The sequence below is a fragment of the Lycium ferocissimum genome, unplaced genomic scaffold (genome assembly GCF_029784015.1).
Source record: "Lycium ferocissimum isolate CSIRO_LF1 unplaced genomic scaffold, AGI_CSIRO_Lferr_CH_V1 ctg789, whole genome shotgun sequence".
Lineage (NCBI taxonomy): Eukaryota > Viridiplantae > Streptophyta > Magnoliopsida > Solanales > Solanaceae > Lycium > Lycium ferocissimum.
In genome coordinates, this window is record NW_026726994.1 from 164928 (window position 1) to 178982 (window position 14055).

At 35.4% G+C, this 14055-nt stretch overlaps 1 protein-coding gene across 1 annotated transcript; it reads left to right on the plus strand.

The window, feature by feature from the left end:
- The first annotated feature begins 234 nt into the window (after positions 1-234).
- Positions 235-1379, plus strand: LOC132045779 (uncharacterized). Its single transcript, XM_059436360.1, has 2 exons — positions 235-360; positions 493-1379. The coding sequence occupies exon 2, from the start codon at positions 819-821 to the stop codon at positions 1254-1256; it is 438 nt and encodes a 145-aa protein (XP_059292343.1). The 5' UTR covers positions 235-360; positions 493-818; the 3' UTR covers positions 1257-1379.
- The last annotated feature ends 12676 nt before the right edge of the window (positions 1380-14055 follow it).

Here is a 14055-nt window from a genome sequence, read left to right on the forward strand (position 1 = left end):
CTGCCCCTACCGGCATACTGTTCTCATTTTGAGACTTATTTTAGTAGGTAACACATTTTGCAGTCTTCTCTGTTTTGGTTTTGGAAATGAAAGTTTATGCCCCTTGAGGCATATTTTTTGGTTTTGCAAACTTAAAATCTGCCCCTTCCGGCATACATTTCTCCTTTCATATTTGAATTCCCCCCGGCAAATCGTTTTCATTTTCGGACTTCGATTCCGGGTCCAAAGATACTTGTTCAACATTAATTTAATGGCATCAAAAGTAATGTGTTGTTTTATTGATCCGTTATACGGGGTGTTTTGTCTAGTGTGAAGAAGCAACTTGATGATGAACGATCTACAATTGTCAATCAAGTAAAGGTATGGCTTTTTATTTTTTTATTTTTGAGTTTGTTAATATGATATGTATACTTTGCATGTTGCATTCGTTGTTTTTGTTTATTCTCATTTTCTTTTCTTCTTTGTTTATTTTTTTTTTTCGTTGTTTTGTAGTCTTTGGATAGCCGTTTCGAAGAATTGGATAAAAATTTTGTTGGTGCGATTAATGCTGTGGATAGCTTAGTTCGTGTACATGATGAAACAAAGTCATGTGTAGCAGCTTCTGAAAGTGCTAAAAGAACTTGTTTAGAAAGTAGACTTGACAGTTTGGAAAGTAAATTTGATTATGTGATGCATTGTGTTGAAAGTTTAGTTCGACTGCATAGTGAAAACAAATCTTGTAAAGCTTGTGCATCTGGTAAAAGACAACCGATTTGGGTTATTCAGTGAATGATGAGGTGAAGTTAGATGCACATCTTGGAAAAGATTTGCAGGAATGTATGGAGAATATGCTTTGTAAAGCAAGGTCTACAAAAAATGAGACCTCTCCCATGCTCGATATGCTCTGTGATGTTGTTGTTTCTTTATCAATTCAACTGTCTGATAAAACTCAAACTCTTTCTCAGTTTGAAAAGGAATTTGTGAAAGAAAATGAAGACCGCGCAAAAAAGGAATCACTTAAAGAAATTGTTGCAATTAATGATGCTTTTCAATGCGGAGATTATGTGTTTTCTTCTAATGAAGCATCACAAAATGTAAATGAAGTAGCAGCTGCTGTTGAAGATAGTAGAAAACGTCCGAGATGCGAAGATGGAAACAAAGAAGATGATGGTTATCCTAATTGGTATTTGCTTACACCAAGCAGTACTCCAGTTGAGAAACGGTTGAGTTCTGTTGTTGAAGATATATACTGTACTGCAGAAGAGTTAGGAAAGTGAATTGATTTTTTTGTTGTTATTTACGGCAAGTGTTATGTTATTATGTTTCCCCCTTTTTCGAATGATGTATATGTAAATTGGTTTTTCATTTCTGTACATATAATGAAGTTTCACTTTTTCAAACTGTGCTCTATTGTAGTCTGCCTTAACCGGCATACTTTTGCCATTTTTGTGAACAGATGTTCTGCCCCTTCCGGCATACTTCTAAGATGGAAGTAACTGTTTTTCCTAAAAATAAAAAAGATAATTAAAAAGTGACTCTTGTTCCAAAACATCTCGAATAAGTGCTACAGTTACTTCCAATTAATGTATTAATTGTTTTGTTTTAAAAAAATAAAAATGGAAAGAAAAACTGAAAAATTCTTTGTATTTTTGTCAATAGTTTACTTACTCCAATTTAAATTTGAGTAATTGATTTTTTTTTTGCAAAAAAAAAAAAAAAAAGCGCAAAACTTTGTATCCTCATCCAATTGAAATCCAAAAATGTAAATTGTTTTGTTTTTTAAAAAAATAAAAAAAGCTGAAAAATTCTTTGAATTTTTGTCAATAGTTGCGACCTTACTCCAATTTAAATTTGAATCGTTTTTGGTTTTTTCGCAAAACTTGTTGTATCCTCATCCAATTGAAATCCAAAGAGCTTAATATGCAAAAGTCAAGCCAAATAAGCTTGCCGCCCGGCATAAGTTTGCCCGTTGTTGGGGAAGTTTTCGCCCTTCCGCATACTTCTAAATTCGTAGTAATAGTTTTTTTTTTTTCGCTAGAAATAAAAAAAGATAATGAAAAAGTGACTCTTATTCCCAATATCTCTAATAGGTATTGCTACATTTACTTCCAATTGAAAATGTATTAATTTTTTTTTTTAAAAAAAAAAAAAAAAAAAAAACACTCTTTGTATTTTTGTCAATAATTGCAACAGTTACTTCAATTCAAATTTCACTAACTGTTTTGGTTTTTTTTTTTTTTAGAAAAAACTGCAAAACTCCCTGTATCCTCATTCAATTGAAATCCAATCGTTTCAACAGTTATTCCAATTTAAAATCGACTAATTTGAACTTCTATATAAAGCCACACAGTTATGCCCACAACGACAAACTTTTATTCTTAGCACACTTACATTATGCCTCTTTCGGCATAAGTTTTGTCACGTGGTTAGCACGTGTGCAGTTTTAAAATTTTTTTTTGTTCAATATATATTTGCCCGCTCTTCCTGTAATTTACTTTTTATTTTCATTTGTTCATTTTAAAGCTGAAGAAGGCAATTGCTTTGTCACGTTTCCTATATCATCTTTATCAGTTTTTTGATTGATTTCTCTTAGTGGGGTTTCAATTTCATCTGTAAGTTATTAGTTACTATTTTATTACTTGTTGATAAGTTATTTCCTTCAATTGTTTGTGTCTGTATTTTATTTGAATAGGGTTTTTTGTTTTTTTTCTTCTTTTATCTTTTTCGTAATGCATTGTGTTAATGTATTTTTGTTGGTAATGTTTTTTATGTGTTTTTTTTTCCTTTTTTTTTCCTGATTGAATTTTATGTTTTGTTCATGTCAGTGTGCTAAATCATGAGACGTCAATTTGGACAAGTTGCTGACTATTATATTCCTCCGGAAGAGTGGACAGACACACGCATCAGTGCTGTATGGCGAGGGGATGAAAAGTTTGTTAAATTTGTTGAGAAATTTCTTACAAAAGAACAGTTGGTAATTTTGAAGAATCGTCCTTTTGGGAAATTTATGGAATTACATAATATAAAAATGTCGGGTATCTTGGTGAATTTTATGTTGTTGTCGGAAGTTCAGTGTTCTGAAACCAATGAAATGCATTTTAATATACAAGATAAACTTGTGACATTTACAGACCAATCATTTAAGAGAGTCACTGGGTTATCAATTACTGAACCTCCTAGATCTTTCTATGCTAAATATAACAAAACCAATGGCAGTCGTCTTTTGAGAAGATATTTTGGTGTTGAAGATGGTAAAAGGAATTTGGAAATGAGGGATTTGAAGAATGTGATGAGTGCTGAAAATGTAGATTTTGAAGATGACCTTGATGCGGTGATGCTAGCAGAGGTATACATTCTTGGTCGTGTCTTATTGGGCGGTAGGATTGATAAGAAGGTATTGTGGCAGCATATTGTATACATAGAGGACAGTGAATTGTTTGAGCAGTTTAATTGGGGGTCTTTGTGTTTTGCTGAACTCCTGAGGTGTTTCAAATCAATATATAAGCAAGGGATAAACAGACATACCATTGATTATGGTGTTGTTGGTTTTGTTTATGGCTTTATCGTTTGGGTTTGGTCTAGGTTCAATGACTATCGCAGACAATATGTTGAAATTGTTGGCGATTGTCGTGAACCTCTGATGTTGTCGTATGTCAGTAATAAATCTCCACATTTCAATGATGTCAAGAAATTGCTTGTATCCGAAGAGTACACGAGAAAGGTAATGGTGTTTATTGCCCTTTACTTTTCGTGTCAACTTTTAATGTGGTTTTCTTTTTCTGTTTTGATGTAATTATTATTTATTGTTGTATGGATTTTATTTCAATAGCGAGGTAAAGGGGTGGTTGATGAATCTCGGACAATTCAAGTGGTGATGGAAGTGAATCGAAGATGCCAATATTCTTTGGCAAAACCACTGAAAGCTCTTCTCTAGAGCGTCGCATTGAGGTATTTCTCATCGTTCCTGTCTGTTTTTCCTCTAAAAGTTTTGTTCTTTTTTTTTCTTGAGTTTAACACTTTGCTGTATTTGTTTATTTTCACAGTTCCTGGAAAATGTTTGTGATGTTAAATTGGATAGGATTTTGAATAATCAACAAGGAGAAGGTCCGGATGGATCACCGATTTTCGCTCGCGCAAAAAGCGAGGATTAAATTTTGAATCCCAAATCGCGCTCCCGATGCCGAAAATGTTCGTCGACATGTTGATTCTCCTTGTCATGTTGAAAAGGGTAGACGCAACAGTACAAGATCTATTCGTAAAAGTGTTGTTGCTAAAAGGAAAACTAAACAAGCCAGGTCTCGTAAAAATGTTGAGCAATCTTCCGTTGGCCAACGAAGAATCGGTGCGATCTCATGTTGGTGAAGATATTGTTGATATTGAACGGGCATTTTGGGATCCGAAATGCCGCCACCGGAGACGAGGGGCAACTCGTTTGGTGTTGATTTGTCTAATGTTGAGGCCGAAAGTAATCAAGAAATTCAGATGGAAGATGTGCAAGCCGTTTCTAGTGAAAGAACCGTTGATGAGACAGAGTTGGGAGGTAAAATCCGATTTTACAAGAGAAGAAAATTACGCAAGACATTACAAGATGCAGATGCTTCTCCTAATCCATGGCTTCCGGATGGTCCTCAATCTACAAATGTGGCAGCTGATAGGGACAATGCATTTGAACATGTTTTTGGAGAAGGCCAAGCAAATGTGACACGTCTATGGAGACAGATGTTGAACAAGTTCAATCTCTAAATGCAACTGAAAACGTTGAGGCTGAATTGCCTTCGGTAAATTTACATTTATACTTTGTTGTTTTCTAAACCTAAGTTGCCTGGCACACTTTTCTTGTAGTTAACACTTTGTGTGCTCTTTTTTGTTTTGCTTATGCAAATGATAGTTTTGCCCCTCCTGGCATAATCCCCCTTTTATTGCAAACTCATGTTACGCCTACTCCAAGGCATACTACCTTTTTTGCAAAGTTATATTTTTCGCCTACACCGGCATACTTTTACTTTTTGAAACTTAGCTTTTGCCCCTTCCGGCATACTTTCACATTTTATTTTGCAAACTCATGTTTTCGCCTCCTCCAAAGCATACTCATCTCTTTTGGAAAGTTATTTTACGCCCACTCCGCATACTTTTACTTTTTGAAACTTAAATCTTGCCCCTTCCGCATACTTTTCCCTTTTTCAAGCATAAGGTTTGCCCTTCCGGCATAGTTTTCAAAACTTGTTGATAAATTTTCCTTTTTGTGAACCTAACTTCTTCTGTTTTGACATAATTTTCAATCTTTTACCACTTGCGTAATTTGTTAATTTTTTATTTTAATATTTTTGCTTCGATGATGGATGTTGTGTTTCTTAATTTGTTACTTTATGTAGGTTGTTTTGGAGGAACAATTGGGCGGTGAATAGTTTCGTGACACCAATCACGAAGAATCCAACGTATCTCCACCCAAAGGACATACGCTTGAAAATATTGAGCAAACTCAAGATGACTCTGCGGTGATTTCTGATCATCTCGAACGAGATTTATCTCCTGCCAGAGATGATAGGACAGAAGAGGGTGATACGTTGGTGTTGCCTCATCATGATGAATCCATTGTATCTCAAGCTGAAGGAAATCCAACTGAAAACGTTGAGGCTGAATTGCCTTCGATAAATTTACATTTATACTTTGTTGTTTTCTAAACCTAAGTTGCCTGGCACACTTTTCTTGTAGTTGACACTTTGTGTGCTCTTTTTTTTTTTGCTTATGCAAATGATAGTTTTGCCCCTCCTGGCATAATCCCTCTTTTATTGCAAACTCATGTTCTCGCCTACTCCGCATACTATCTTTTTCGCAAAGTTATATTTACGCCTACACCGGTATACTTTTACTTTTTGCGACTTAGCTCTTGCCCCTTCCGGCATACTTTCACATTTTATTTTGCAAACTCATGTTTCCTCCTCCGCATCGCATACTCATCTCTTTTGGAAAGTTATTTTCTGCCCACTCCGACATACTTTTACTTTTTGAAACTTAAATCTTGCTCCTTTCGGCATACTTTTCCCTTTTTCAAGCATAAGGTTTGCCCCTTCCGGCATATTTTTCAGAATTTGTTGATAAATTTTCCTTTTTGTGAACCTAACTTCTACCTGTTTTGACATAATTTTCAATCTTTTACCACTTTTTTTAACTTCGATGATGGATGTTGTGTTTCTTAATTTGTTACTTTATGTAGGTTGTTGTGGAGGAACAATTGGGCGGTGAACAGCTTCGTGACGCCAATCACGAAGAATCCAACGTATCTCCACCAAAAGGAGATATGCCTGAAAATCTTGAGCAAACAACAGTTGAAAATCTTGAGCCTATAAGACGTGAAACACCTGAAGCTCAAGTTTCTAAAGAGGGTGATGAACGCGCTGTTGTTCCTCATATTAGTGTTATGCCCGAGCCTATTAAAACGGTTGAGCTATTGAGGACCGAATTATTTGCCAAACGTGAGACCCGGTTCAAGTCACCACTCCAAGGGAGTCCGTTAATTGTTGTTGATGGAAAGGGTGATAACTCTCAAGGAATGGAGGACAATTTTCGATAGGTGTCCTTTGAAGATACTGTAAATATCGCTTCTTCCGCTGTCAAAGAGAGTACTGTTATTCAAACCCATCCTCTTGTTGAAGAATAACCTGTTGTTGAAGTAGCGGAAGTGCTATCTTTCTTGAAGACAAGGCGCCAGAGGAAAAGGAAAGCTGGGTGATGGGGATGGATGCTATATTCGACATAATGATCTTCGTTTTAGGTGACGAAACCGGAATGAATAGTACAAGGATGTGCCCATTCCATTACATCAAAAGCAAAGCGTGAACTTTGGAAAAATTTATCAATCCTCGAAATCTTCCACCAAGTAACTTTCGACCATGGGTAAGTTTTTAGTTATGTGTGTGCTTTCTTGCATTTTCTTCCTTATTTGGGTTTATGTTTTTTTCTTTTTCAGATTTTTTAAGTACAATCTCTATATTTTGCCCCCCCCGGCATAATCCCCCCTTTTATTGCAAACTCATGTTCTCATCTACTCGGCATACTAACTTTTTTCGCAAAGTTATATTTCGCCTAAACCGATATACTTTTACTTTTGAAACTTAGCTCTTGCCCCTTCCGGCATACTTTCACATTTTATTGCAAACTCATGTTCGCCTCCTCCAAGCATACTCATCTCTTTTGAAAGTTATTTTTCGCTCACTCCGCATACTTTTACTTTTTGAAACTTAAATCTTGCCCCTTCCGGCATACTTTTCCATTTTTCAAGCATAAGGTTTGCCCCTTCCGGCATATTGTTCAAAACTTGTTCATAAATTTCCCTTTCTGTGAACCAAACTTCTGCCTGTATTTTTGTAATTTTTGTTCCCTTTTCTTTAATCAGGGTTAAGATGAGGTAATGTATCTGGAAAGTTGAACCAACTCATGAAGTTTATAAGTTGGGTGATTTTGAGGCAAAATATAGGATGAAAAAGAGAGCCGTACTATGATGTCTATGCGCTTAATGATGAGGTTTGTGATTGTCTTTTACTTTTTTTTTCTTATTTTTCTATTAGTTATTGCTTTTTTTTTTCTTTATCGCTGAATCACTATTTTTTTTCCTTAACACAGAATATTGATGTGATGCTATATTATTTGAGGAAGAAAATGATGTATCATCCTCCATTTGTAATGTTGTTAATACACAACCGTAGATATGATGTTTGATCACCTTGTGCAATTTGACATCAATAGATACTATAAAGAGTTAATTACCCTTTGGTTTGGTGGCGGCAGTGATGATGCATTTTTACTTAGTAATATTGTGTATGGGAGAAGAGGAAAATGTGGTATATCATGGGAGAATGTCGACATGGTATTAATTCCTATTCGCCCAGGATATGATGATCCTAAAGCAATTTCTCACTATGTACTTGCTGTTTTCATCATCGATGAGCGTAAATTGGTAGTTTATAACTCACTCAATCATAATGATGATCATTTGGTTCGCATTGTCGAGGCCTACTGTGGTATGATCCCTAAATTGTTGATGATCAATGATTTTCAATTATTCAGGCCATCATACAATAACTTCGCAATCCGACATATTTTCGCCCGTCCAAAGCAAGGATCGTACGTTTCATTCTTATATTTTTTTTAGCTTTTTTCTTTGTTTTTTGTTGATTTTTTTTTTATTGCTTTTGCTTTTCTGTTGTTCTAAAACATCTCTCTTTTATGACTTTCAGATATTATAATTGTGGTCGTTTTTTGATCAAGTTTGCTGATATGCTGATTAGTGGTCAAAATCCTGCTGATTGGGATGGTTCTAGTTTGATGAACTACATGAAAGAGTGGTCAATCAATTTGGTTTGTCATGGGAAAGATAAGCTGAAAAAGGGTTATGACATGCCACCAGATACAGCTGGAAGTGATTATCATGAGCATAACGATATGGAGTGTGAGTATGAGATGAAAAAGACAACAAGATCTGTGAAGAAAACAAAAAAATAGTTTATTTTAGTTATTTTTGCACTATGTAATTTTTTTTTCGTGTGCCCTTGTGTTTTTTGTAAGTGTTATAAGACTGTATAGTTTGTTTGTGTTATAAATTTCAACTTTAAGCCCCTTTGTAATTTGATGGTGTTCATTTTTAATCTCAACTTCTCTTGTTCATAAACTTTGTTATTTTGTTGAAAATCCAAGTTATGCCCTTTCCATCACAACTTCACGGGGTTGTTATGTAATAGAAGTTTGTGGGGTCGGCATAGTTTCTCATTATGTAAATAGAAGTTCCCATTCCGGTAGAATTTAAGTTCGAAAACTTGCCACAACCAAAGCAACAAAGACAAACCTTTGAAGTTATTGACCAGCCAAAATGCATTTATTGGGGATTATTTGTGACGGAAAGCTGTTATTTTGTTGAAAACCAAAGTTATGCCCTTTTGCATCACAACTTTATGGTGGTTATGTAATAGGAGTTTGTCGGGGTCGGCATAGTTTGTCATTTTATGAACAGAAGTTCCACCTTTTCCGGCAGAAATTAAGTTCAGAGAACTTGCCACAACCAACAACAAAGAAAAAACCTTTTAACTTTTTTGACCAGTCAGAACGCATTTTATTGGGATTAGTTGAGACGCCATAATTGTTATTTTAGTATGAATGAATTTTTATTTTTAGTCTATGTTGTTATTTTTTTTTCCTCTCCAATATTTGTATGAATGAAATTTTGCTATGAATGAATGAAATATTTTACTTAGTGTTAATTGTATTGTGCTGAATGTTTTATCCAATTTTTCAGCATTTTAAAATATTTTATAAACAACAAAGCACATAAGTATGCCCCTAACGGCATACTTATTTATTTTGTAAGTTTTAAGACTGCCGGTTAAGCATAAATGTAAAACATGAAAACAACATAGAGAAACACTATTGTTATGTCCCAAGGCATACATATATTAAACTTACCAGGATGTAGTCTTTGAGATACCAATTTTATTTTCCCGACAAAAACTATTATACCTGCCACAGGAGGCATAAATTATAAAACTGGATAATTAAAGTTGATGATTTTTTTTCTTTTTCCTCAATGTTTTATGGTAGAGAATTGTAGATTTCATGTAGGGACATATATCTCTTCCTATTAAATGGTCTTTTATTATCAGCAACAAGAAGATAACAACTTAGTAAAAGAAAATAATAAAAGAAAGAATGGACAGAAGAATAAATGTGTGATAAGATACTTGTAGTCTCAGTCTTAGTAATACCAAAGTTTTGCCATTTCTTTCAGGTAGAGTGTGCATTATGCGTCAAGAATCATAAGATAAATTCATATAAACCATGTATAAGAGTGTGATGTTAGGATGACAATTTTCTCTTCCTGTATCTTCTTGAATATGGATTGAGAGTTGGATTGTGGTCACAGGTTGCCCTAGTGTGTCCAAAGAACTTGCATCTACCACATCTGTATGTGTACTTTGTCAATTCTCTTCTTGGGCGATATCTTTTTGTTTGTTTTCTTCCAGGTCTTATTTTAACATCAGCTGGCGTTATTTTAATATCCATAATGTTTTGTGGAATAATCCATGAGTCTTGATTCCCAACTGATAGTATTTCACCTTTGTATGTCTCTTTGTGCTTGTTTCTTGAACTAGTCCGCACAAGTATGTAGATTTTGGTAAACTTCTCTTGTCTATAACTGCCATGGCATGTGTGCATGGTAACTCATCAGTTTGGAATTCCAAGCAGTCACAAGTCATATTCTTCGTGTCTACATTGTATCGATATCCTTCATCTTTCACAACAAATTTGAAGGAGTTATGTTTTCTACCGTGAAAATTGACAATATAAATGAGTGATATTTTTGTGGCAATTTTCGATTATGTGAGAGTTATGCCCTTTCCGGCATACTCTCTCTCGTATAGTGAAAATAAGAGTCTGCCCCTTCCGGCAGAACTAAGTATAAAATAAGGTCATAGTTATTCCTTTGTCCAGCATAACTTTTGTGTTTGGTTAAATTTAAACTATACATTGCTCATAAAACTAAGATTGAAGTGTGTGTTGGTAAAATCTACTTACTTTTATTGTGAGCATAAAAACAATGTCATAGTTATGCCCTTACCGGCATAATTCCATGTCTGCCCCTTCCGGCAGAACGAAGTATAAAAATAGGGTCATAGTTCTTCCTTTATCCAGCATAACTTTTATGTTTGGTTAAAATTAAACTATCATTGCTCACCAAACTAATATTGAAGTGTGTGTTGGTAAAATGTACTTACTTTTCAGTTGTGAAGCCTCTACTTATCTTTTCGAAAGCGTAATCTTTTCCCAACATGTCGTGTCATGGGACGGTCCTGTTGCATCCAATTTTCTCTCGGTAAAACTAATTTTGCAAATTTTTGTTCGGGATGTAATCAATACATGCCATTATTGGAAACTCCCTTGCTTCCTCAATACGGAATTCATTGTCTCGACATTGTTTGTTGTGAGCATGTTGTAACGCCTGTTGGTGTGGAATGAACGTGCCCATCTTTTTGGTGGTTCTTCTTCTATATATTCTGCAGTTTTTGGGTTGATTTTTTGTATCTGTGACATATAGGTACGAAACTCGCCCGTTTGTAGGTAGTCGCTATTGTAGAAACAGTGCTGATAGGATCGCTTCGGATGGGAAATATTCTCGCAAGTTCTTCTCCCGTGGTAGATGCATATTCCATGCCGGGTATCCGGATACGCTCTTTGATTGAGTTGCAATTGATGCGTGGCGATCGAAAAGAATTAATAGGTTTTGCGCGTGCCAAACACCTTTTCACGTGTCCGAAGAACCACCGTAGGATTCACTATTCTCAGAGTCTGCAATACCAAATGCGAGAGGAAATATGTTGTTGTTTCCATCCTTTTCTACTGCTATCATGAGCACACCGGGGTATTTTGATTTCAAGAAGGTTGCATCCACCATCATTACTGGTCTGCAGTGTTTCCAACCCTCAATCGATGCTCCATAAGCAAAAAAAGCATACTTAAACTTATTGTTAGCGGTCCATTTGATGTTAGCAACTCTTCCAGGATTTCTTAATTTTATCATGTGAAGATATTGCGGTAGAAGTGTGTAGTTATTTTCTGGGCTTCCTCTTATGACATTATAAGCGTGTTGGAGGGAGCGCACCAATGTGCAAGCCATATCTACTTCTCATTTCTTCACTGACAAATTTGGGTGTTATCTCTTGTAGTGTATGGCGTACTACGTCCGTAATGTATTCCGCTATGACTTTTGAAGTTGCATTCCTCGTAGGTGATGAAATTTATTGAACAACTATGTCTCTTTTCAAAGTTAACTACTTTGAAAAGTTCGATCCTACGAACCTTGAGCCGTGGAAACGCCAAATGCAGGTTGGGTCAACACATCTGATGTAATATCATTGCGTGCATGACTTTTCTACCTTGTACTGTTGATGAAGAGTAATTGCAATGTTATTCATGCACTTTTTCACGGTATCTTTGTCTTTGAATAAAATGCCAACTTCTATTTGATCAATCGATGCACTAGGTGTCAAAATTTGTATATCATTTTGTATCCTCTTCCTCTTTAGTGTCTTTCTTTTGTTGCATGGCTGTGTTTGTGTCTCTTTAACTGTCATGCTCGGAGTAAGTGATACAACATTCATTGAAGTTGGATGCTGAGAAAGGTCATTGTTTACAACTTGCTCAATGTTTGACGGTTGCCATTGTAGCCGGCTCGTGTGTCGGGTTAGGAGTTACTATCTCGCTCGCTCTTCATGTGGAATCCCAAGGTTATATCCAATATTGGTCAAGTGTTGTTCGTCATCCAATCCAACTTCAGACATGTCTTCTTCATAACCAATGCAAAGTTGTCTGTCAATTTCCTCTATGGTTTGTCTTTCTGTCATTAGGATAGAGTCATTATGATGTTCTTGCAATGGGTTGTTCTCCGCATCAGTTGAATTGAACTCTAATACGAAACGGGAATTTCTGAAGTTGTCATTGTTGTTGAGCAGGTACAAGCAAGTGTGAAGATCAATGTCGTTTGTTACACGCATCCCTTTGGATGTTTTCTCACTGGTGTCAAACCATATGTTGGCCTCTTTTTGCTGAGTATCTTGTGTATGCCCCGCAAATATCTGTTGAGTGAATTGTTGAAAATTTACACCATCGTTGACAAGTATTAGTTTGGTTTCATGATTAACATAATTGTAGGCGGCGTCCCATTTGCCGTTGAAGGCTATGTAGATGCATCTTGGTGTCATTTTTTGTTAAACTTCCTGCATAAAGAGAGATTCACTTGAGAAAAAACCAAAATGAAATGTATTTAAGTTTTTATTTTTGAAAATTTAAGTTCTGCCCTTCCCGCAGACTTTGTATGTAAAGTCATGAAGTATGCAAACTGCATACTCTACCATTTTGTAAAAGAAGTTCGCCCCTACCAAAGATTCTTCAAAAACGGAGTAACTGTTTCTGCAATAGTTAATCCAATGAAATTGCAACAGTTATTTTCATGAAACAGAAAAAACCTCCTCTGTCTTTATCCAATTTAAATCAAATCCATGCAACAGTTATTCCAATTTAAAATGGACTAATTTATACTTCTATATAAACCAACACAACTTTTGGAAGAAGGAAAAAAAAAAACACTTTACTTTGAAAACCGTATATAATCAGATACAAAATGAACCAAAATCAACATATTGTACATGTTAATGGTGGCCACGGGCAAGCACATGAACATGCCCATCTTCATAACCAAATCCATCCTAATATTGCAAATTTGCAAATTACTCAAGAAATTGCTGATATCAAAAGAGACATAGATTTTCTGAGGGCTCTTTACTTTGCTCTAAATAGAGAAAATGATGATCTATGAAGAGAATTACGATTTGTAAGGCAGAGGTTATTCCAGCACACTGGTCAAATTGACGACGGGGCAATTTGGAATTGGTAGACATGAAATTAGAACTGATGATGGTAGTTTGGTACTTATGAAGTTAGGATTTTATGTTTTGTGGACATATATATTTAAATGTATGTTAATGAAGTCTAAGTTTCTTTAGGATTGTAGAATTTTACTTTAATGGCTTCTAAACAGAAGTATTGCCTTCTCCGGCATACTTGTTCAGAAGTATTGCCTTCTCCGACATATAGTATGCCGTTACCGGCAAAGTTCAACCAATTTCATAACAAGTATGCCGGAGAAGGCAAAAGTTCTGGTTTATATAAAAGTATAAATTCGTCCGATTTTTGCGTCAATCCTCTAATGGAATAACTTTTGCGTACATTTGATTTAAATTGGATGAAGGTAGAGGAGGTTTTCATTTTTTTTTTAACCAAAAACAGTTACTGCATTATGATAAGCAAAACAAAAAGTACTTATGCCGGATCCCCACTGGACTAATTTATACTTCTATATAAACCAGAACTTTTGCCTTCTCTTAGGCATACTTGTTATGAAATTGGTTCAGAACTTTGCCGGTAACGGCATACTATACTCTTTTGTAAATTGAACTTTTGCCTCCTCCGGCATAAGCACTTTTTGTTTTGCTGATGATAATGCAGTAACTGTTTTTGGTTTAAAAAAATGAA